This window comes from Centrocercus urophasianus, unplaced genomic scaffold, assembly GCF_019232065.1.
Source record: "Centrocercus urophasianus isolate 14NV4802_14NV808 unplaced genomic scaffold, USGS_Curo_1.0 seq_10, whole genome shotgun sequence".
NCBI classification, from domain to species: Eukaryota; Metazoa; Chordata; class Aves; order Galliformes; family Phasianidae; genus Centrocercus; species Centrocercus urophasianus.
The window spans coordinates 25,725,881-25,748,016 of NW_024884142.1; the positions used below are offsets into that span (position 1 = coordinate 25,725,881).

The window sequence follows — 22,136 nt, forward strand, 5'->3', positions numbered from 1 at the left end:
TATATATGAAGGGGATATAGAAGTCCAGATTTAAAATGGATCATTGTGGTTGATAAAGCTTTTTTGTAGTTGAACTTTAAAGATCTTGTTTGCTTTACCTAATTACATTTGTTTACAGTACTAAAATGTTGAAATTTAGAGATTTTATCAGGGCAATTATTTGGTAACTGAAATTAAACTCAGAAAAGTAATTGCAATGATAATACATGGAATCTTTTTCATTTCAGACACCGACTTATTTTCATGTTGAAATTTACTTTTTACATAAGATAAATTTATCTGTGTGCTGTATTTTTGTTTGTTTGATCATTGTTCCTTGTTTAAAAATATATCTTTTCTTTCCTTAAAGCATCAGTGCTAAGTAGCTTACTGACTTGTATTTTTAATGCACTATAATAAAATACCAAGAGATATTTTTTTCAGTGAGGCAGAAGTTGAAGGCAAGACTCACATTTCCTCTCCCTCCTGTATTTATTAGTTTCATCTTTACTTCATTACCTAAATTTATTCCAGAAGCAACGTGATTGAGCAAACCATTTACTCAACAAAGCACCAAGTGTGATAATTGCTGTTGTGGGGAAGTGTTGAAGCTTTCGCAATATGCATTCTTTAAATGAAGAAAACACTCTGAACAATCTAATTCATGTATGTTGAGAGACTCAAAGCTTTTATAAATTATAATTGTTAGAAATGAAGGGATATAGAGGAGAGGGGATGGATTTGCATTAGTCAAGTGCCTTAGTGAGAAGTCCTTATGCTACACACTAAGTATATTTGGCAAGTCATTTAATTGTGCTGTGGTTTTACTTTTTTATAAAAATATCTATTCATCTGTCCTTTTTTTGTGTGCCATTAATGCAAATGCAAGTTCCTATCCTTGTGCTTTAAGTAGCTTTTAAAGATTTAGATCTTTAAAACTTTTTCAAGGCATTACAGTATAACCACTTAGTGCCTCAAACCTCTTTTTCTGGATGCTGCATGCTAGCTGTTTAATGTCTACTTAACTGATTCCTCTGTGAAAAAAAAAAGGTGTCAACAAAGGCTAAGCAGCTGTATCTAAAATTGATATTGTATACAGAGACTATACCTGAGAAATACAGAAACTCGTGATATGCTTGCATATCAAAAACTTTCTGCAATATTAGAGCTTCAAAGAACAAAGATGTTGTTATTGAGCAGAAGTTAAATGAGCTTCTGTGAAGCTCATTGGGATTTTGGAACATTTTGCCATTCTGTGAAGCTCATTTGGGATTTTGGAACATTTGTGCCATTTTTAAGAAAGTCTTTGCTTATTGAAACTGTAAGGAAGTGCAAGCATTTGGAGCAGGAATATGGAGAGAACATCTACAATGCTGCTAATTATTACTCTCCAAGAAGGAATCCTGCTTGCTTGGAAGCATGTAACTAAAAGGGTCTTGGTGAAATTTAATGAGAGCATTATGGTGTGCCGCTGTTCGTAGCAATGAACTGACATAACAGTCTATATTGTTTTGTTCAGTTGACAAGTTTGATAGTTCTGTTTCTTCCATTGACACAACTCATCGGTATTCCTAGGGATCTTGTGCTTAATGTTTTCTCTCTGGTTCTTCCACCGACAGATGTTGAGTATGAGGAGTTCTCTGCAGGCATTGCAGATTACAGTGATGCAGAATTGATTTCTGTCTTGGCATGTATATTATTCAAGAGCATTACATCAGGAAATCAAAGCTTCAGTCAGTAAAAGCTCATTAGTGCTTGTATGGGTTCCTAAGCCAATCTCTTGTTTTTTTTGTCTGAACCTTATCTACCACATAATGTAAACGCTGCCTTAGTGAGTTGGGAGAAAACTCTTGATGTGACAGTTAGCCTGAGATTATCACACTTCAGCGTTTAGATTAACACTGTCTCAGATATGTCAACTATATGTAGTAAGAAGAAACAAGGGAACAAATACTCCATTATTTGGCAATATTCTCAATGCCAAAGTGAATTTACAAGCTTTGATTAGTTATTCTGTCATTGCAAAGGTGACAGCTATCTTCTAGTTTGGTAAACATGTAAAGGTTTCATCAGGCCTTCTGGGCTCTTGCTCTAAGTAATAATGCTAATATCTGTGTATTGTGTTGAATTTTGTTGAGAGAAACTGAAGAGTTGGCTCTTTGAGGATTTATACGCTCATTTATAAAATAATGCTTTGTAATTTGTTCATGCTGCAGACTCATTTTGATGCTATGGTGATCTGTACAATGGAAAAATGTGTAACAGGCTGTTTTTCCTGTTGTCACTTTCATGAATTTTAGGCTTATCAGGACAAGGTGTTTATAATGACTGGCTTGGTCTATAGGTAGACTTCATAGTTGCTGATGTTGTTTTACCTTTATTGAAAGTGTTGTGGCTGCAGTCACTCCTCTAGAAGAGAAAGATAAAATCCAAATTACTGGATTTAGCAAGACACATCAAGAAGACCAATCTAAAGCTATTGTAATAAAAGCATCAGAGTTGTTTTCAAATAGAAGTCAACTATTGTTTTGCATTTCATGTTGTTTTAATGGAAATTTGAATAAAAAAGTTACAAGCATATTACTGAACAATAATCACATGTTAATTAAAGACAAACATGTTCTAGAATTGTTCAATGAAATGGAGGCTTGGAAAAAAAAAAATCGGAGAATTCTGAGATAGTTCATGGGCTTTGAATTTGGCCTTAACATCTTTCCTCTTTCCATGCAATCCCATGACAGTATAAAAATGAATTTACTTTTTTCCTTTGGAGAACAGAATGAAAATGAATTATTGCGTAAGTAATGAAAACTGTTTTCTTATAGAGTTATGTTTCATATTTCCTACCCTCCAACATTCTATATTTCTCATTTACCTCAGTAGATTGTCTTTCTAAATGGCTGTCTGGACAAAAAGTAGCATTGAAAACAATTTGATGCTTATTGGTTGTTGGAAGAGCTGTGGGAAAAATAGTACTAAGAGCATCTTTTATTTTAGTATACTGAATTAGAAGGGCTACTTATCTCATTTACCCAGACAGACTGAATTTTACCAAACTTGCAGGAACTTTAAGGCTTTATCCTTAGTCTTTAAGACTTGCATTTGGCTGCAGTGTGGTTATCAGGAGACTGACAAACAGAAGAAAATCAAACCAGCTCACAGAACCATCATTTCCTTGGCTAACAGGCTGAAAATGAATGTAACTATACTTTGAAAATGACTATTCATTTTTCCATTAGTTGAACTAGGTCAGAGTTTGTGACTGATAAAGAAAGGAGACTGATGAAATGAGGGTTGCTTAGACAGCTTTGATTGAGAGGGCACAATGAACAGAAAAGATAACGGGGAAAAAGAAGAACACTGCAAGAATAAAAAGGGAAAAGGAGTGTGTTGTTGCTTTAGAAAAACAAATTTAAAGAGGAGGTAATACAGGAAAAAAAAATATTCAGAAGAATGTTATCAACAGTAATAGCGATTTTTAAAAACAGTTTTGCAAGGTATTTGGCACAACATTCTTAGACAGTGTGTCTTTCAAATAGTAATCACATCTATTAGACTAGACTCTATTATTACTTTTGAAAGGGGTCAAAGATAGTGCAGGTGAATTTTCAGACATCTACTTGCCATCTTGGTCTACTTAACATTTTTTGTATATTATTTAGTGATTACTTAGCTCAGATTTTTCCATTTTATTACCTCATGCTTCCCATGTAGTCCATATTAGTAATTCAGATGCTAAATCCAATGATTCCTAGCTGTGAGTGGGTTCAGCAGCTGCCATGAAACAGATTGGTTTGTCCTGTGATGAGTTGTGTGAATTTATGTGAATCAGAACTGGGTTAATTTCAGGAATTAAGATGAGGCAGGTGCTGGAGCTTCTGCTTCTCATGGGATTTTACATTTTTAGAATTGTAACGTAGCTTTCCAGAATGGTTATTCACATTGTAAAATGCACTAGCTTTCAGACTTAGTATACAGGCTGTGGTCTTATGTGATTCTTTTTTTATTACTTGAAAGACACTGCTGCTGATCTGTCTGAGGAATATCAGTGATTTTTTTGTTTTGTTTTGTTTTTTGGTTTATTTTTTGTTTTTTTCACAACACTTGGAAGACATCTTCACAGATGTTTATTGCTGGCTAGAAATGTACTGTTTTGTTTTTCTGCATCGAAGATGTTTTGTGAAGGTATGGCAGCTACAGAACTCTGGCTCAGGACTGGCTTCATTATTTCAGCCAAACTCTGGATCTAAGGAAGTTCGAATACCTAGAACAGCCTTTTAAAAATATCTTTAGTCTTGGGATGAGAAACATCATTTCAACTTTCAGTTATTTATTCCAGTTATTCCAGCTATTTATTTCATCACAGGAGTAATTGATAAGATGTGTGGGCTGTTTGCAAGAATCTTAGGAGTCTTTGTTAGACAGATTGTGTGGGTGGGAATCAAGAACTTGCACAGAGTCTGCTTCCTTGATGAAGAAGAGTCATTTTCATGGGATGCCAAGTTTCTGGTGAAAAGCAATGCAGTGTTTCTTGTTCTGGTTTTTGATTGGAAAAAAAAAAAAAAAGACCTCCCTTTGCCTAGTTCTGAATCTTCACATTTGATTAGTTGGGTTATATATATTAGTACGTTCTAACTGGCACGATTAGCTTAAAAATACACTTTATTATATTTCAGATGGTATTCATGCCCATCTTATCACCTGACATTGTGTTCTTTTTGTCTTCATATGTTGGTGTGGTGATTGGTCATATCACCTCAATATAATAGTTTGAGGATGCCTGGATTGCCTGTCTCCTGGCAATATCAGGCTGCATTCAGTGATTAACAGTGGCACAGGGCTGTTCTCAGTTTCTTCCTCTCCTACACTTTTGTTTCTTGCTAATATTCTGTGCTTTTAAGGACCATATTCTGTTTTTTTTGTTTGTTTGTTTGTTTTTTTTCCTGTTGCAAATCAGGATCCATATCCATTCATCTTCACATTCTTTTCAGTCTGGGAAGCTAATGGACTGCTTCCCCTTAACGTATAAATTGCCTGTTGGAGCCATTGTCCTTGCTGTATAAATTTCTTACTGTGTTTCGTTCCATTCTGGGGTGGCTGGCAGTGTCTCTGAGCTCTGACTGGTCCTGGCTGATGACAGCAGCAGTTGCTGTGGTACCTGCAGCATGTGGTTACCAGCCCCCTGGGTTGGAAAGCTGCTGAATGAACCACACGAGCAGGTGGTAATGGATTAAAAGCCTCTGTGTTGTCTAAGTATTAGCAGGAAGAGAAGGATTTCTACTCTGCTGTTGTGGATCATTTAAAATGACTGATAATGTTTTAGCAATCTGTTTAAAATTAAAAAAAAAGAAAAAGAAATCGGATTTTCTTTTGTGCTCACTGGCTGTTAATCTGCATACTCACCTATTACAGAATTTTGTGGTTTTTCTTTTTTTCATTTTATTGTTAGAAAAGACTTAAAAATTTCTCTCCAATCACCTTTCTTAATGATGAAATATGAATTTCATTTTTCCTTTTCCAAGTAGTTTTATCATTTGATCTACCAGCATTGCTACCTGTGCTCAGCTAGAATTCTCTGCTTTATTATTCTGCTACGTGCTTACACCAGCCTTACAAATCTTAACCACTTGCACGTATGCTCAACTGTCTCATTACCAACAGTTAAGAAATCTTATTCATACTTTGGGCTGCTGTACTTGACAAAATAGTATTTTTTCACATAATTTATTTGTCTTTGCATCTTCAGGTTTACTGATAAATGAGTTTCAATTAACTTTGTAATGTAATATAGATATCATAGTGTAGTAGATCTTATTTCGATCTCTGGAAATTTAGTACCATTCAAAACTGGACCATTTGTTATTTTCTTTTAGATTAATAGGGGAAATTTAGATCAGATGTTAGGAAGAAAAATCTTTACTCAGAGTGCAGTGAAGCACTGGCACAGCTGCCCAGAGAAACTGTGGATGCCCCATCCCTGGAGACATTCAAGACCAGGTTGGATAGGGCCCTGAAAAGCCTGATCTCACGGGGTTGTAACTAAATGATCTCTAATGTCCCTTTCAACACAAGGCATTCTGTCATTCTCTGAATTTCCTGTTATTTAATGATAATAGTTATTTTTGGAGCTATTAAAAAAATGTATACAATTTTTAGCTTTAAATACTTCTGGGAGCAGGTAGTTCATTAGTGCAGCTTGTAGCTATGATTTACAAACTGAATTGTGACCATCAGTAAGTTAGAGGCCTCTTATACGTCCAGGTTTCCTAGGGCACTTTCTATTCCCTTTCATTCCTTCTTTAGGTATGGCTTTGGGAATTGGGAACGTAATTACTGCATTTGTTAAGATTGTTAATGTGTCACATACAGTGACAGTTCCTTGAATCAGGGATGCACTGGTCTTAGTGTCATGCTACCAATCTGCACATGCATAATAAATATAATCCACAGTGATTCATCTGGCAGGTTATGTGGCACGTTTCTCTCTGGGAAATGCTAAATAGAAATCTGAGATCTTATTTCTATGCCTACGATGCTTATGATATTCAGCACCACAAATACAGCTATGCAATTTCATTTGTTATTGAAACATAGAAAGGAAAGTAGAACTAATTGGATCTGGGGAATGTGGCCTCCCTCAGGTTTTCTAGACACATATTCATTAAAGCTGGTCTAAAATGGAAAAATATTTTTCAAGGCATTTATGGAAACTTTTTCACAGATTTATTAATTTATTTTAAGCTTCCATGTTCTGACTAGTTTTCAGTAAAGGCATATCTATTAATGGGATTTTTATGTTGGTTTTATTGTAGTTTGCATACATGTTCATCAACAATAGAATATTTTGATACTTTTGCCAGCTTCATTGAAAACTATTTTGGAAAGCTAATTTTCTAATTATGCAGGAATTCTTTATAGTTTGTGAGGAGTAAGATCAAAAGTATGCAGAACTTCAAAGGGGAAGGTGACCTCCAAAATAATTTCTCTAAGAGATGGAAGATTTTCTTTTCACAGGAATAGGCAACATGCCAGTGTGTTGCAATAACAGACATTTATAACATAATTCTAGCTTTAATAATTTCTCTAAGGGCAATTGCCATGTAAAGAAAGCAGCTGACTGCAGTGAAAATAGTGCTGTTACCATGTATAGGGGTAATAGTGTTGGCTATCAAACTCATTTTGATTTAAGTCTGCTTTCCCATAAGTAAGGGCCCAGAACATTGCTGGTAATGTCAGCACTTAGATTTCAAAGCATTTGTAAACGCCAGATGTGTATTATTTTATTCTGTCATAAGAACCTGTGAAAGAGGAGAAAGTAATCAAAATGACAAATTGGAAACTGGGCAGAAAAATGATTATGGAAACTCTTGGATAAAGAGTGCAGTGAGGGAGATTGAAAATAATTCACAAAGCTGCTTCACTGCAAAAACATTGGGCAACTGTTCAGTAAAGCTTCAGCTGCAACCTAAAAGTCCAAGTCTGGCAAAGGCACAGAGGGTGGCTGGGGAATCGCACTGCCATCTCTGACAAAACCTCACTTGTCATTGCTGTGTCCTACACCAATGTGAAACAGATATGACAAGCAAATTGGGGTGAAAAAACTGTATTCGATATTAGTTGTTTTGGAGTTAATTTAGTAGTTGAAAGCCTTGAACTCTTAAAAGCCCTCTTCTCCATTGAAAGCCCTATCCTCCATTGTCCAAGTACAGCACAGGTAACAGTGGAGTGGCAGCTCATGCATGGCTGTTGCTGACGGCCTCGGTGGAGGAAGCGCTGCTGAAGTGTGCTGGAGGCTTTTGAAGGAGGTGATCTGGGTCTGCCCTATCTCTGTGCCAGTGCTTGCTATATCTGCTGACTGTACAATGCTGCAGGGTAAAGGAGATTATCTCCTGAAACTGGCTTGCTTCACGGCCCTATAGGTGCTTCAGGAAATGCCAGGGTAGAACGCCGAGTAGAAGACCCCCCATCTGAGTGCAGCCAGGTTTACATCAGCTTGGCTGTGAAAATGTGCAATGGCTGAGGCCCCTGCTCTCTGAATAACCAGATGCTGCTTCTCACTTTCTTCTGTGAACTGCTACTAAAGCTAATAAGCAAAAGCTCCCAGTTCCATTTAATTTAAGATAGGAAATGGCTACAGATACGCTTAGCACCTTCAGAAGTATGTCTTTTTATTTTAGAGATCAGCCAGCAACAACTTATGGTTATAGATGTAAAGAAGAAGCATTTTGTATCAGTGTCAGTCTCCAAAGCCACATCATATTCTTTGGAGATGTGTTTTTTTAAAGTCCTTTACATGAGCTGCAATTAAAATATTTGGATCTCCTGCTGAGGTAGGACTGAGGGTAATGGCTGGGTTTTTTGAAAGATAGAGATCTGCTGGGGAAATTGAGTCAGGCCTTCCTGTGAATACAAAAAGTATCTGGGTTTAAGGGGACAAAATACTTCATTCCTAGAAAAATCAACTATTTCTCTAGCTAATCCAAATGAAAAAAAAACAAAAAACCAAACCAGCACTCCAAGTGCCTGCCTCTTTAAAAGGTGACAAAATTCTATGGTAGTTAATTTATTACATTGTGCCAATTTAACCACTGTTTTCTTCAGTGATTTTTGTCCTTTTTAATGCCATTGTTATTTTGGATTCAGTTTGAAGAGTGAGGACCCCATTAGTCATGTCTACTGTGCTGCAGACAGAGCTGCTAGTGGCAGTCTGATAAAATATTTGGACTGCACATGTTAGGTTTTGGTTACCTTAGAGATTGAATGCTTGACTCATGATGTGACAGGCAGTAACATTTTGTAGTTTAATTTTAAAATGAAATTAATACTTTATAGAAGAACATTGATATCTGCAAACAATATTAACAATTCATGTCCTCTGTGTTCTATAGCTTGCTATTAGTTTGAAAGTTTTCCCTTTAACTTCTTAGCTACCTTGCTTCTAGGAAATAGGATTAAAATTCGTATGAAAATGTAGAAAATGTAGAAATTATTTAACTTAGCCATTCCAGAACATAATCAATGCAGGAAAAAGGAAAAGCTTTATTTTTATTTATTTTTTTTTAAATAAAAATCATAGATTACAGCTTTCTTCTAAACTATATAGTTGAAAAAAGTTTTTACATGGCAATGTAAGAAAAAATTACACCTGTTGCAGTTATTACTATGTAGCACTATCATCTTTGATAGAGAAAACAATGTCATAATAAAAATGAAGAAGGCATACAGAAACCCATATTGTTTGTTGTACCTTTCAACCAGTAGTTTATAAATTACTGATATCTTATGGAACTTCTTCATTTAAAACGAACTAAAAAGACAAAACAAAACAAAAAATAAAACCAACAAGCTAAACAAAAAAACCACCCCTCCCAACCAAATCATGTACTAAATCAATTAAAAGGAATGATCTATAAAACTATGAATAAATTAGCTATGAATAAAGCAAGTAGGGAAAACTAGCTTAAAAATGTATGATCAACAGTTAAAAGTTGAGATCTTTAATAGGTGCTCAAAAACAATTTATTTAGTTGAGAAGTAAGGCGTTAGTAGTGCCCTGACTGAACGCTGCCTTTTCCTGCCATACAGTTTAATCAAAGAGAATAGCAAAGTCACTGAGTACTTGCAGAGTGGACTGTGTAACCTGTTTAAAATTTCTATCAAAGATATGCAAAACATTTTAAACAGTTTAAAACTATTACTGATTAAAAAAAAAAAAAAGAAAAAAAAGAATATAGAGCTAGGAAACAGTCGGAGGAATAGAAACTCAGTTACAAGTGAAGAGTTGTGTTTACTGACAGAGCTGAATGCAGACATACATTATATTTTTCAACATATTCCAATATTATTTTACATCTTGAAATAATGAGTGCAGACTATATTCCATCCTTCTTGCAGCCAGCAATCCTTTGTTAAAGAGAAACAAGCAAAAAAAATCCCACCACCAACAAAAAACAAATCAAAGCATAACAAAAAAAAACAAAAACAAAAACAACTAAAAAATAGCACAACTCCCAAAAACCCCACCTCTTTCCCAGGAACAGGGAATCACAGTCAGTTGAATCTGGATTTGTGCAGTTGTGCTTTGACCCAAAGACCTTCTGCATCCAAGAACTACAGCACCAAGGTTACATTTATCTCTGCATTTGGCAGTGTTCTGAAAAAGGATGGAATGCTGATTCTAGATGGGTGTAGGACACTGTAAACTGGAGCTGATTCAGGAAAGGATTGTAAGAATGATGAAGTGATGAATTGGAAATGTGCTGCATGATGAAAGATTTAAACTTCTGTCTGTTTGTTTAGCAAAAGGGTGGTCAGGAGATGATTTGATCCCAGTCTGAACATATTCATGTGGGGAGCGGAGATTTGATAACAGATAACTTCTCAATCTAGGAAACAGAAGAAAAATAAGAACCTGCAGCTTTAAGTTAAGTCAGCCAAATTAGTTTAGAAATATAGTGCAAAATTTTAGCGATGAGAGGCGCTGGAACAACTTAGCAATAGCTGTGATGCATTTGCAAACACTGAAAATGCCATAATTAACATTGCATGTCTTTCTGAAAGACACACTGTAGTTTCGGAACAAGTGCTAAACTTCCTGCAAAAATTAATACAGTAGAGCCCTTAAGATTCATGAATTGCAGTACTTGCATCCTTCTTTAAAATTCAGGGCTAATTTGTGGTCAGTACTGTGCTCATTTTGTTTCTTTTTTAATATTTAGAAGAATTTTTAAGATATTTCTGCATGGCACAATATGGTGCAGATATCCATGCCTGCCAGGAACAAGCTGAGTTGGGTTCCAAGTGCACTCATGCCTTGCTAGCCTGGTTGCCATCTGGGTACTTTTTAGTTGGGCTGAGAAGTTTGGTGATCATGTCTATGTGTTCACTGTTAGCAAATTAACAAAGGCAACAAATGTTTGAAGCCCTTGGGAAAATATGTAAAAATATAGTTCTTTTCAAAGGAGAAGGGGATTTTAAAAAATGTGCTGTTGTTTGTTTTCAGAAGTTCTATTTGAGAGCAGACTCTTTCATGAGAGAAAAGTTGTTAATAAAAGAGACCGTACTGAACCCAGAATGTAAAAATAGTTGAAGGCTGAGAAATTCCCTGTTCTTATCTTTTTCTAAACATCCAATGATCTCAGTTTTGGACTCGTGATAATAAACTGCTGGAATACTGGTTTGGTCCCATGCAGATTTTCTTACATGTTTTCCAACAGTGTCTATGTTTCACATTAATATGTTCTGAAAGATGAAACCTGTAATTTTAATAATAGCTTGTAATGTTTCAAGCTGTGTATTTCTCATAAAAAATATATGCAGAAGAATAAATACCACTGTTTAAAATAAGAGGATTCTCCAAAAAAGAGACTATCTTAAATTGACTAATCCTATCAGTTTTATCATATAAGATTTAATCTGGAGAGTAAATTTTGTTTGTTGAGCTGTTGTTTTGGTATATTGGCGGATTTGTAGTGCAGTTAATATCTTTGGTCTTTAGATATGAGTTTCCAGTGCAGGTCTCAGAAATACAAGAAAACAGCTTACCAAGCTATAGATTTCTTTCCAGCTATTGAGCTGCCTTTTCCTGTCTTTCTTCGATCTGAATCTAGTGGAGGTTTCAGACACAGTGCATGATACATTTTGGATTGCATATAGGCCTGTCACCTGCTGGCAGCTCTGTGGAAGAGCTACCTAGGGCCAGTCTGGCATATTAGGAAAGTGAAAGGGTTTGGAAAGTACTGTCATTAGAATGAAAATTGTGTTACTAAGATACAGCATTTATGTATTCTATTGAATATCCTATTATATTCTAGAATATTTAATAGAATAGAATGTATTCTGAATATTCTGTCTGTGGGGCATGGAGGTACCCCACAGGACAATGTACTGGTGTAGACTGAAGATCACAGCATTAAGAAAGATTGACCTGATAGCTAGCACTGTCCTGGGCTTTCCCACTTAATGACTAATGATACACCGACAGTACACTGGATAATTATCTTTACAATCTCACTGTAACTGACACTGAAATAATTATAAACACATTCTTCTGATGACTTTTTTCCCTAACCTGCCTCTCCAGAATCTCTTAGATTTTTTTTAATGCACCTTATAAATGGTAAAGCGTTTATTATGAAAAATGAGGCTTGCTGCTGTATTTCTAATATTTTTTTTGAACCCTAGGCATTTTACCTATTTATGTAGTTGCAATAAACTTCAAGATATTTGAGTGTATTGAAGTTTTATACTCTAATCAGATTAAAGTGTTCTGCTTTAATTGTTATGTTTCAGCATAAATACAATTTCTTTTTGATTAAAAGTAGTTTATGTCACATTCTGTATGTATTGTACTATGTAGCTGTTTCTGAAATGAGTCACACAAAAACTGCACAAGCATTGAGATTTGAAAGTAAAAAATGTTGCTTGTAATTGCCGAGTAAAACTTGAGTAAGAAGCGCCGCACAATTGTTTTCATGCTAAACATATACATTTATATATATATTTAATAGCTGTACTTATTGAATAGTTGTGATTTATGGGTTTAGATTGGCTCTGATGAGGCAGATTTATATATCACTGAAGGATTTCTTTGCATGTAAGCTTCTCAGTGTTTTCAGAATCCGAGCTGACCTCTATCTGAATCCGAGCTCTAACTGAAATCTTATTTTCCTATTACAGTTTACATTGATAGGATAAATTCAATGGAAACTATTCTTCATATTTGTTTTAAATAGGATAGATGCTATTACCACTTCTGTAGTGAATGACAATACTGTAATAAATGTAAAAATGTGTCTATTAGTTATTTACTTTAGATCTTTGGGGTGATTCACTGTTTCATTGAAATTGCAAGAGAGAAAAAGTAGCTACATCCAAATACTGCTAATTATATCACACAATTCGTATATTTAACACACAACACATGAAAGAAATCACTAGAGCTGTAATTTGATTGCATTTTGGGGTTTGTTTTTCCTTTTCAGTCAGTAGTGAAGACCGGGCGGTTGCTGATTAGCCATGAGGCTCCCTTGACAGGAGGATTTGCGTCTGAAATCAGTTCCACAGTTCAGGTAAACAGATTAATTTCTTTATTAAGTGTCTGAATATGTTCACCTATACATGTGTTACTACATTAAAAATTGAGGTTTTCATATTTTTTAAATTAGTTTCTGTAATATTGTAATTTCAGTTTTGTTGTTGCTTGCATTACTTTATCTAGAAGATGATAAGCCATATAGTTACCATGCATTGTGCTTTGCAGCTGCTAAACTAGAAAACTTAACTTTCAGTGAATAGCAGGGAATATGTACTGTCGGATGCAAAGGAAAAATATTTTCTATGATATACTTTTAATGTGTTTTTCTCACCTTTCTCATGTCCTGTCCTTGTAACTTCTTAAAATTCATTCTAGGAATGTGGAAATTAGAAACAGAAAAAGTGTCAAAATCCAGTGAAGTACAGTATGGTGTTAAATGTAGTGTTTAGAGACCTTATTGGGAATGCAGTCTATAAAAGTGGTTCTGGTAGAGATTTGGTGATTTCCATACATCTGTTGAGCTTGTCTGCACAGAATGGCTTTGAAAGTTTGAGGCATGCATCAGTATCAACTGTCTAGAGCACCAGGCTTTAACAGAAGTCCTTTTGAGTTTTCTACCATGTTATATATCTGAAATTTCATGTAGGTTTTCCCATTAACTAAATTTCCTTCCCGTGTGTGTCAGTGATACAGGTTTCTAGAAAAACCTAAACGAATTGTGTCCATCGCTGTCAGATTACTATTTTCTGATTACTCTGTTCTCAGAGAAGTAAAATCACAGTGATTAGAGAGAAAGGTGATTCTAAAGTTCACACAAATAATAATCCATATGGACAGTAGTTGAAGCTTAGGAATTAGCTTTTTTTTTCTTTCCCTTTTCCCCTTTCACAGAAAAGACTCGAGTTAATTGGTCTCAAAATGTAACAGGTGTCAGAAAATTTAAATTTCTTACGATATGTGAAACAATTTTTTTTTAAAGAGTAATTTTATTAATTTTAACATTACTGTGAAGGTAATTCACTTTTCTTCTTCTATGAAAATTTTCTTTCCAAGAGCAACTAAATATTTATAATCTTTCAAAATAGTTAGTATTTGACCACTGTTCCATCTCCCTTTTATAGGTGACCTTGCTGGTTAAAACAGGACTAGTAGAGTCATAAAGCAGTGCCAACCATGAGTCTTGAAAGTGGTGATTTCTTTTACATTGATATGAAAATGTGAAACAAAATCAATGGAGCATGTCTTTTAGTGTCTTGTGTGTTATTATCAACAGTTCTGGAGAAAATCATTTTAATTCAGGCAGAAATCTCATAACTTAGTAGAATAGAAGAGGAAAGCATGTGTGTGGGAGAGGAAAAAGAAGTTGGGATGAAAACTAAATATTACTGGAAGATTAATTGCCTGGGATAGTCAATGTACTGCTGGAACTACAAAATGAGTATTTTATCTCCTCAGTTCTCCACTAAGAGACGTACTCACCTAATTGATCCACCTAGGGTTGTTTTTCATGCAACGGACATATCTTGGCAACTATGACTTTCTTAGAAAATGAAGTTCTGAATCCTTAATACATTGCTATTTCTTTTGGTCCACACTGAAGGCGTATATTATTTCAATGATAGTAACTAATAATCTTATATTCGTGTTTTCTAGAAAGTGAAGATTTTCTTCTTGAGAAATATTAGTTAATTTATCACACATACTACTTCAGAATAAGTAGAAATATAACTTTATATTGAGTTTATCTGTAGCGAGTTTCTTTTATATAAATTGGCTGACTTGAATCTGTCATACAACTATGTTATCATTACTCTTTGTACCCATTCTTGAAGATTTTAATATCCTGGCCACAATTTTTGATAACGGTTAAGAAAATCTATATTGAAAAAGAGACTAGAATAAAATTTACAAAACACAGCGGCTTTTTCAAGAGGAGTATCACTTTAGGCATAATAAAGACCTTGCTTTTTAAAATGTAGTTAGACGCATTTCCTAAATAGTCAAGTAAAGTCTGTGTGTCTGATACCAGTTTGCAGTATAAATAAAAATGAAAAGTGAAATTCATTTTTTTCTGGATGCGATGCATACTGAGAATGCCAAAAATGGAGGAGTGCAGTTGGCTTTACTTTCCTCTTGCATATGGAAGTAATAAGACTTCAATCAATTGTGTTCAGTTGAATTGGATGGTTAGTTTCCATATTGTTATTCCATCCTTGCTGTGAGGTCTCTCATCATTGAAATAAGGTGAATAAAAGTACATAGATTATTTCAAAACAGTTAACTGTCATAAATATTTTATGATGATGTAGACTTCTAGGAAATGATTATGAATGGCAATGATAGCTTTCACTCATGAGTTATGGGACAAAACTATATTGAATAGTTTCCTTTTTGGTGTTTGAGGGATTAAAATCAGTGTTTGGAGAGCATATTAACCGAATTCTCTGTCAAATGCAGAATATTTAAAGGGGGTGTATTATTGCATTAAATAGTTATTCACTGATTTCTTAAACACATAAAGCTAAGAATGGGACAAATCACTGTAGTTAAAACTCCATGTACTGTAACGTTGCCCTCAGTATTGAAGTTTTTGTGTGTGCTCTATGGATATTTTGAAATGAATAAAAGATAATAAGATACACTCAATACAGGTACTGTTAATACTACTTGTTGATTATATTCTGTGTAAAAGCTTTCAGAAGAGTTCAGCAGTAAGGGCACTAAAATTCCTTAAGGGAACAATTGGAGTGTTGTTGGAGGAGCCTTGGAGAAAGGACGACTGAGATGTCGGCTCCAACACTGTGTGTAGAAATGATCATTACATTATTAACTTGTACTATAAAGTAATGTAAACCCAGCGTTTGCTTCCCCATTAAAAAATAAAATGAGATAAATGGGTTGTTTTCAAAGAGTGAAAGGCTCCCTTGTGAGTGGATGCAGAAGTGGGTTATGTTAGGTTGCATGACAAAGCACTGGTTTCCACTTACACATACCAAGAAGCCCAGTCACAGCCCAGGCAAGGGAGCCACGGTAGTCCATCCTTGGAGATGGAGCTCTGATCAGGCCGTCTCTGTGGGCTGTGAGAGGACAAGCCAGCATCAGGAATCGGGGAAGGCTGAGTGAAAAGGGCTGAGTGTGCCCAGTGGTAGCATGTCAGTGACTTTCACCAACCAACATTGGGCTGGACAAGCTGGGATTAGGTTAAGTGACCTGGGAGCCAGGAATATTTGTCTGCACCTCTGGATGAGAGTCAACTGGAGGAGTTGGCTGCTGGAGGAACTGCGAGATGTAAGCCAGCTACTGGCTTTGCAGCCTTTGGGCATGTTAAAATGGCAGAAGAGGATTTATGTCAGAGTAATGCGAGTACCTGCTGTGTTAGTTTGCCTTTTCATTTTTGCTGATCTTGTAATCATTTTATTTTAATTAACTTGTAATGCTTCAGTTTCTAAATGTCTACCATTCCAGAGCTTTAGGTGAGGCTGACCAAGCTCAATGAAAGGTGTTTCTCTAATTAAAACAATCAGGAAGCCTTCTGAATGTTTCTGAAATTGGGTTAAGCTCTGATTCAGACATCTCCAACCTGTGGCCCACGTGCAGCCTGTCATAGCTGGCACTTTGGCCCAGCCCCTGCCCCATACCATCTGTTCCACTGCCACTCTGACTCTGCCTGGCTGAATGGCTCAGCCCAGCCCCAGCAGCACACACACTGCTCACCAACAGCCAACTGGTACTCTATTAATGCAGTCTGAGCTGAAACCAGGGCAAAAGGAGAACGCAGTGCAGTGCCAGCTCAAGCTATAGCAAATAATTGGATGTGTTTTAATTCATTGGCTAAGCGCACTCCTGTGAACAGCAAAAAATGTGCAGCCCTGCTTTCCATTCTGATAAAGGAATTTGAGTACAGGTTTCAAGATTGCAATAAGAATTCATCCTTTTTTTGGTGTACTTGCAACTCCATTTTCATTTAACATAAATACTTGGGAATTCTCAAATGGAGTGTACAGAGTTGCAATTAGGTATTCAACTCAAAAATTTGACCATGTCTTTTCACTTTTATAAGTCCTATCTTTGCAGAGAAAAATATTGCTCACTTCTCAATCATACCTTATTCATGTCATCGCTTTTTGGCAATACACACATTTGTGAATAACTGTTTTCGGGGATGAAGCACAGGAAGAGCAAAATTTCATCAATAATCTCTGATGAACACTGAGAACTCAGTAAAAATTGCTGCCGCTGACATCAGAACAAACACTGATGCATTGGTTTCGCAAAAACAGAGTCACATCTCCCACTAGTTTTGTAGTTCTGTTGCTTTCTTTTTTTAATTAAAAAAAAAAAAAAAGTTTTGTTATTTGTATAAATGAACTATATTATGTATTTTATGAAGCTACTCCAAAAGTAATGTCTCCTGTTTTATTATATTGGCCCACAGTGTCAGAGGCAGATATTGGTGGTTGACAGTACAAGTTGATGCTTCCCACCAGTATGCTGTCACATTTTGTTGCTGTGTCACAAATGGCAGCAGTGGGGCAGTCTGACACAATGTTGTCCTATGGAAGTGTATATGGAGCAAATTGAATTCCTCCATTCAGAAATAAATGGCACCCATTGACACTCACTGATTCTTGCTGAACACTGGTGGAGACCAAGCAGTGGATAGGAGCACAGTAAGGCTGTGGGTGGTGCTTGCGGCAGTGCTGACAATGACAGCAAGTCACTGCAGGTGCAAAATTTTTATTACTGTTGCATGCAGCTCTTGTTCATCACTGGCAAAAGCGTAGAGCTAATGGTGGTGACTGTCTTATTTTGGAGCTGAGACTTTGCTCTGTCAAATAGTGGTGTTGTGCTCTTTGTAGTTTCCATGGAAATAAATACTTTTGGAGCGACCTTTGTCAGTCCAGGGCAATTCCTCTTTACTCAGTATGGCCCAGGCAAGCTAAAAGGACACCCATGCTCTTAATTCACGGCTGTCTTTCTATAGTGTGTCTGTGATAGAAACTGCCTTACAGTGGCAGGTTGCAGTCCCACTTTTTCCTCATCATTGCTGCCTTACTGACAAAATAAAGATAGTGGATATACTGTCAGAAGGAAATGGAGGCTTAATAGAAGACTATGAAACAAACAATTGTACAAGAGAAATTGAACTCACTTGCAGGAAAAACTGATCCTTGATGTTAGAAAGCTTTCATTCTTGCAATAGTTGATAATCCTGTTGTCAGATCTCTGTATTTGTAGCTGCCATCTGTGTTCCAATTCAAATTGCTTTTTCTTGAAAATGGTTTATTATTCAAGATTGCTTTTGAGATCAGCTGTATTGATCTCTTGTAAAAAGTTGAGGTCCTTACAAATGGAGAGTTCTGCTGAGCATGCAGTGTATCGGGGAGAAATCCAAGCCCAAAGTAGTAAGCCTGCTGTAACTGATCACCATCACTTGAAAGAGGGATGAAGTTAATAAAGGTTTTGATTTCAACTGTAAGATGTTACTGAAAGGCTCATCTAAAACTAATACAAAAGTGGTCTTTTCTTTAAAATGTTGTCATCTCTTTGTTTTACTCCAAATTTGTCTTTCACTTTGGGATGTAACATATTACAGAGCAATGTTAACGCCGAAGGCCTTAAATCTTATTGTGCTCTATGCAACATTTCAGAATTGTCAGAGAATGCGAGGATTCTGTTTTTAGGGAATGCTTACATTTAATTCCCTTCTCTAACAACAGGTGCCATTTTAGTATGAAATCTCAGGCATTTATTTCTAGTTGTTCATGACGTGTTAGAAGAGAGTGTTTGAAATGTGGATGTGGTTGAAAATGTCATGACAATCTGAAGAATATTTCCTTAAAAGCCTTTTGAATGATACATTTTTGAGAAAGATGTCGTGTCAATCTAAAAAAAAAGTAGCGTTTGTTTTGAATTGAATTCTGATTTTGCACTGGTACAACTTGCAGTTGTTGCATTTTGCTGTTTTTATGTAGCTTCTGTGTATGATAGGATGTGCACACTATTTTGAAAACTGGAGACTATTCTGCTTAATTTCTGATGCACTTGAGTAAATATAAGCTGCTTCACTGCAGAACTTAATCAGCACTGAATTGACATAATGCAGTGTGTGATGTTCTTTTTTGTTCAAGTCACCTTTCTTCTTGTCCTTCTTTTTTGAAACTCTTTTAGAAGAGCTGTACTACTACTGTTCTGAGAAGTGATAGCAGTTTGTCAGAGAATGTATTTAGAAATTGGAAAGTTGGGGAGAACAGAGTTAAAATTGCCAGAGAAATTTATAGGTGGTGTAGGAAATGTTTGTGCTGGGTAAGGTTTATGGCATGCGTGCTGAATAATGGCTTGATTTTTTTATTTCCTTGTTTTTAGGACTTGCTCGTCCAATGCATAGTTGATTCCTGCTTTCAATGGGACTAGATGTGGGAAGATTGTGTTATGGTTACAATAATGGTAGTTACTGTTTTCTTTTAGGACTAAAAATAAACATAGGAAATTAGCAGAAACCATCTGTCATTGATCTTGCAATCACAGAAAGTCTGTGACATGTGATTCTTTGTGGTTTATCCCCCATTCTTTATAGACATTATTTAATTTACTGAAAAAAAAGGAAAATACTAAATTTTGAGTGATTTAAGGTTTTTGAAATTTCATTTAGGAAAATGGTTGTGTACATCACATTAAAAAATCACATTTTTGGTGTGTGTGTGGATAACAAAGATGGCTCATTGCTCTCTATAGAATAACAAGGTGGCGCAATGTGTTTTATTTTGTAGGAGACTTGCACAAATATGAAAGGGAAAGTATTCAGTCCTGTAAGAACAGAGGAGATTCTGGTTTAATTGTGGGTTTCAGTTTTAGTAGTGCGGCTTCTTTCCTTTTTGCCTGGCAGCTACTCTGACCTTGGGCATCTGATTACAGGAGAACAGAGCTCGCTCCTCTGGAGCTCTTCCAGAAGGCATCAAGGCTTCTCCAAGTTGTACCATGGTTTGTCTTACAAAGGTTGACATTAATCAGGGACATGGTCCCAGCAAATTCAATGAAATAACACGTATCAGAGGATTGAATTACATGATCTTATTTTTTCAGTTGTTCAGTTCTGTATGTAAAATTGGATATAGTAATCTTTCTCTGTTTGGATTGGTGGTGCTTTTGATTTCCTTCTGCCTCTGCAAAATAAGGCTTAATCTGTAGTAAGTGGGGTAATTTCCCGCTACTGTGTAACACTAGGAGAAACTATTAGGTGAGCTATTTTTGTGAGAAGTACTTCAGTAAAAAAGAGAAGTTGATATGTCCAGGAATGCCTTTCAAAGATGTAGCGGCTTCAGAGCAAAAGGAAAAATCACCATCCCAAATTATACTTTCAGATTCTTTGAACTGAATACCATTGCATGGTATGTCTTTGGAATATCTAAACCCGTATTCTAAATAGTTCCATTACTTCATTTTTCTCATAAGCTGAAGCTAAACTAGTTTTTCTCGGTGAAGCGATAACAGCTTTCCATGGCTCTTTTTGGTTCTTAGAATAAATGATTGCAATTCAGTACCCCAAAAATATTTGAGAGGCCGAATTCGAGTTTCAAATCACGCATTTATGTCTGCATTAGGGATTTACGTACTGCAGTTGGAGCTAATTAATAACTTGAGGTGGTCTGTGGGGGTTTATTTTGTAATTATGATAAATAGCATTGAATCTTGAACTGGTGCCACTTAAAATCTAGTTTTAATGAACAGGTTGTAAACCTCTCTTAAAGTCTGTCTGTGTTGAAAGCGATTTTTCTGGTGTGATTGAAATTCATTTGTATTTAAATTATTTCATTTTCACAATACGTATTAAAACCAATTACCTACCGAACTGATCATTGGGATATAGTGGAATGGGTAAGTCTTAAGAATTTGGAAAAGCTTGAGGTACAAAATGTTAGCACTACTTAATTGTGGAAGTGAAGGATTTGGAAGAATTCTCTATTCATTCTGCGATATAATAGAAGATGACTCAAACTGTTTTCCAAGTAGACTTCAAAGATGACTCAGGACAAGCCAGCCTGGACAGCTTTCATAATGTGCAGGCTTTTTTGCTGTTGAGGGCCATTTGACAGAGTTAGCTAAATGAAGAGGTCCTGGACTAAGTATAACATGGAGGCTTAAGAAAACAGCACACTGAAACATGTAGGTACAGGAATGTGGTCATTCAGCTTGCATACATATAAATTCAGATTTAATAATTTATGTTTTTAACCTTGCTTTGCCATAGTCACAATAGGCAGTAAGAAAGCAAATAAAACACTATGTCAGTATTTCAGTTGTATCCTATTAAATTTTATTTGCCACTTCCATGCTTTTAGTCTGTGCATCAGAAATCACAAGCTATAAAAGCCTGGTTTTATAGGTTAAAACATCAATTTCTGTCATAAGGAGTGTGATCTAGGAAATATTGGCATGAAACATAAAGAAAAGCTGGAATAAACACATGTAAGTAAATTGAAGATGAGAAGAAAATACTTTATAATGCAATAGAAGAAGAGCAGTGACTTGATGGAAAAGAAAATCAGAACATATAGAAATGATCCATAATATTGGAAAACTAATATTTTTTCTTAGTAAGGCATTGAGCTTGTTTTTATGACAGTTCCCATATTAAAGTTCTTATTCAGTGTCTTGAGTGAAAAGTGTATGTGGCAGGTGTACGACCTCATTGCTCATTGTGTTTATGAATATGGCAGTTCAGTGAGCCCCCTGCTTATGTTGCATTGTGAACTAGAAGCAATTGTTGTTATGCAAGACTGAATTCTTGGAATGTTTTGTATGTCTTCAGCAGATTTTGATAATATAGAAAATAAGTGATTTTCTTCTAAAGCACAAGCAGAAAAAGTGTTAATGACATCTGTTGTCTGCTAAGTCTACAAGGGAGTGTTTTGTTTTTCTGAGCAGGAATAAATTCAGTACAGAAAGTAGCGGTATAATGAATCGAATGTAGCCAAATAGTGAACTGCAGACACAGTAATCTATTTGTATTTTGTGAAACACCCAAATCCTTAAACATAAACAAATCCCAAATTCTCAAATAACATGCAAAATAAAGTATTTAAATAGTGGGGTGCATTTTTATAAAATCCACCTCCAAACA

The 22,136-nt window shown here is 35.7% G+C and overlaps 1 protein-coding gene across 2 annotated transcripts in view; it reads left to right on the plus strand.

Annotated features, from left to right (window-relative positions):
* The window catches only part of BCKDHB (branched chain keto acid dehydrogenase E1 subunit beta), a 107,434-nt gene that overhangs the window by 44,380 nt on the left and 40,918 nt on the right, over nt 1–22,136 (plus strand). For both annotated transcript variants that reach the window (XM_042816780.1, XM_042816770.1), the window contains exon 9: nt 12,963–13,049. In XM_042816780.1, the coding sequence (XP_042672714.1) occupies nt 12,963–13,049 (87 nt within the window). The remainder of the gene's footprint in view (nt 1–12,962; nt 13,050–22,136) is intronic.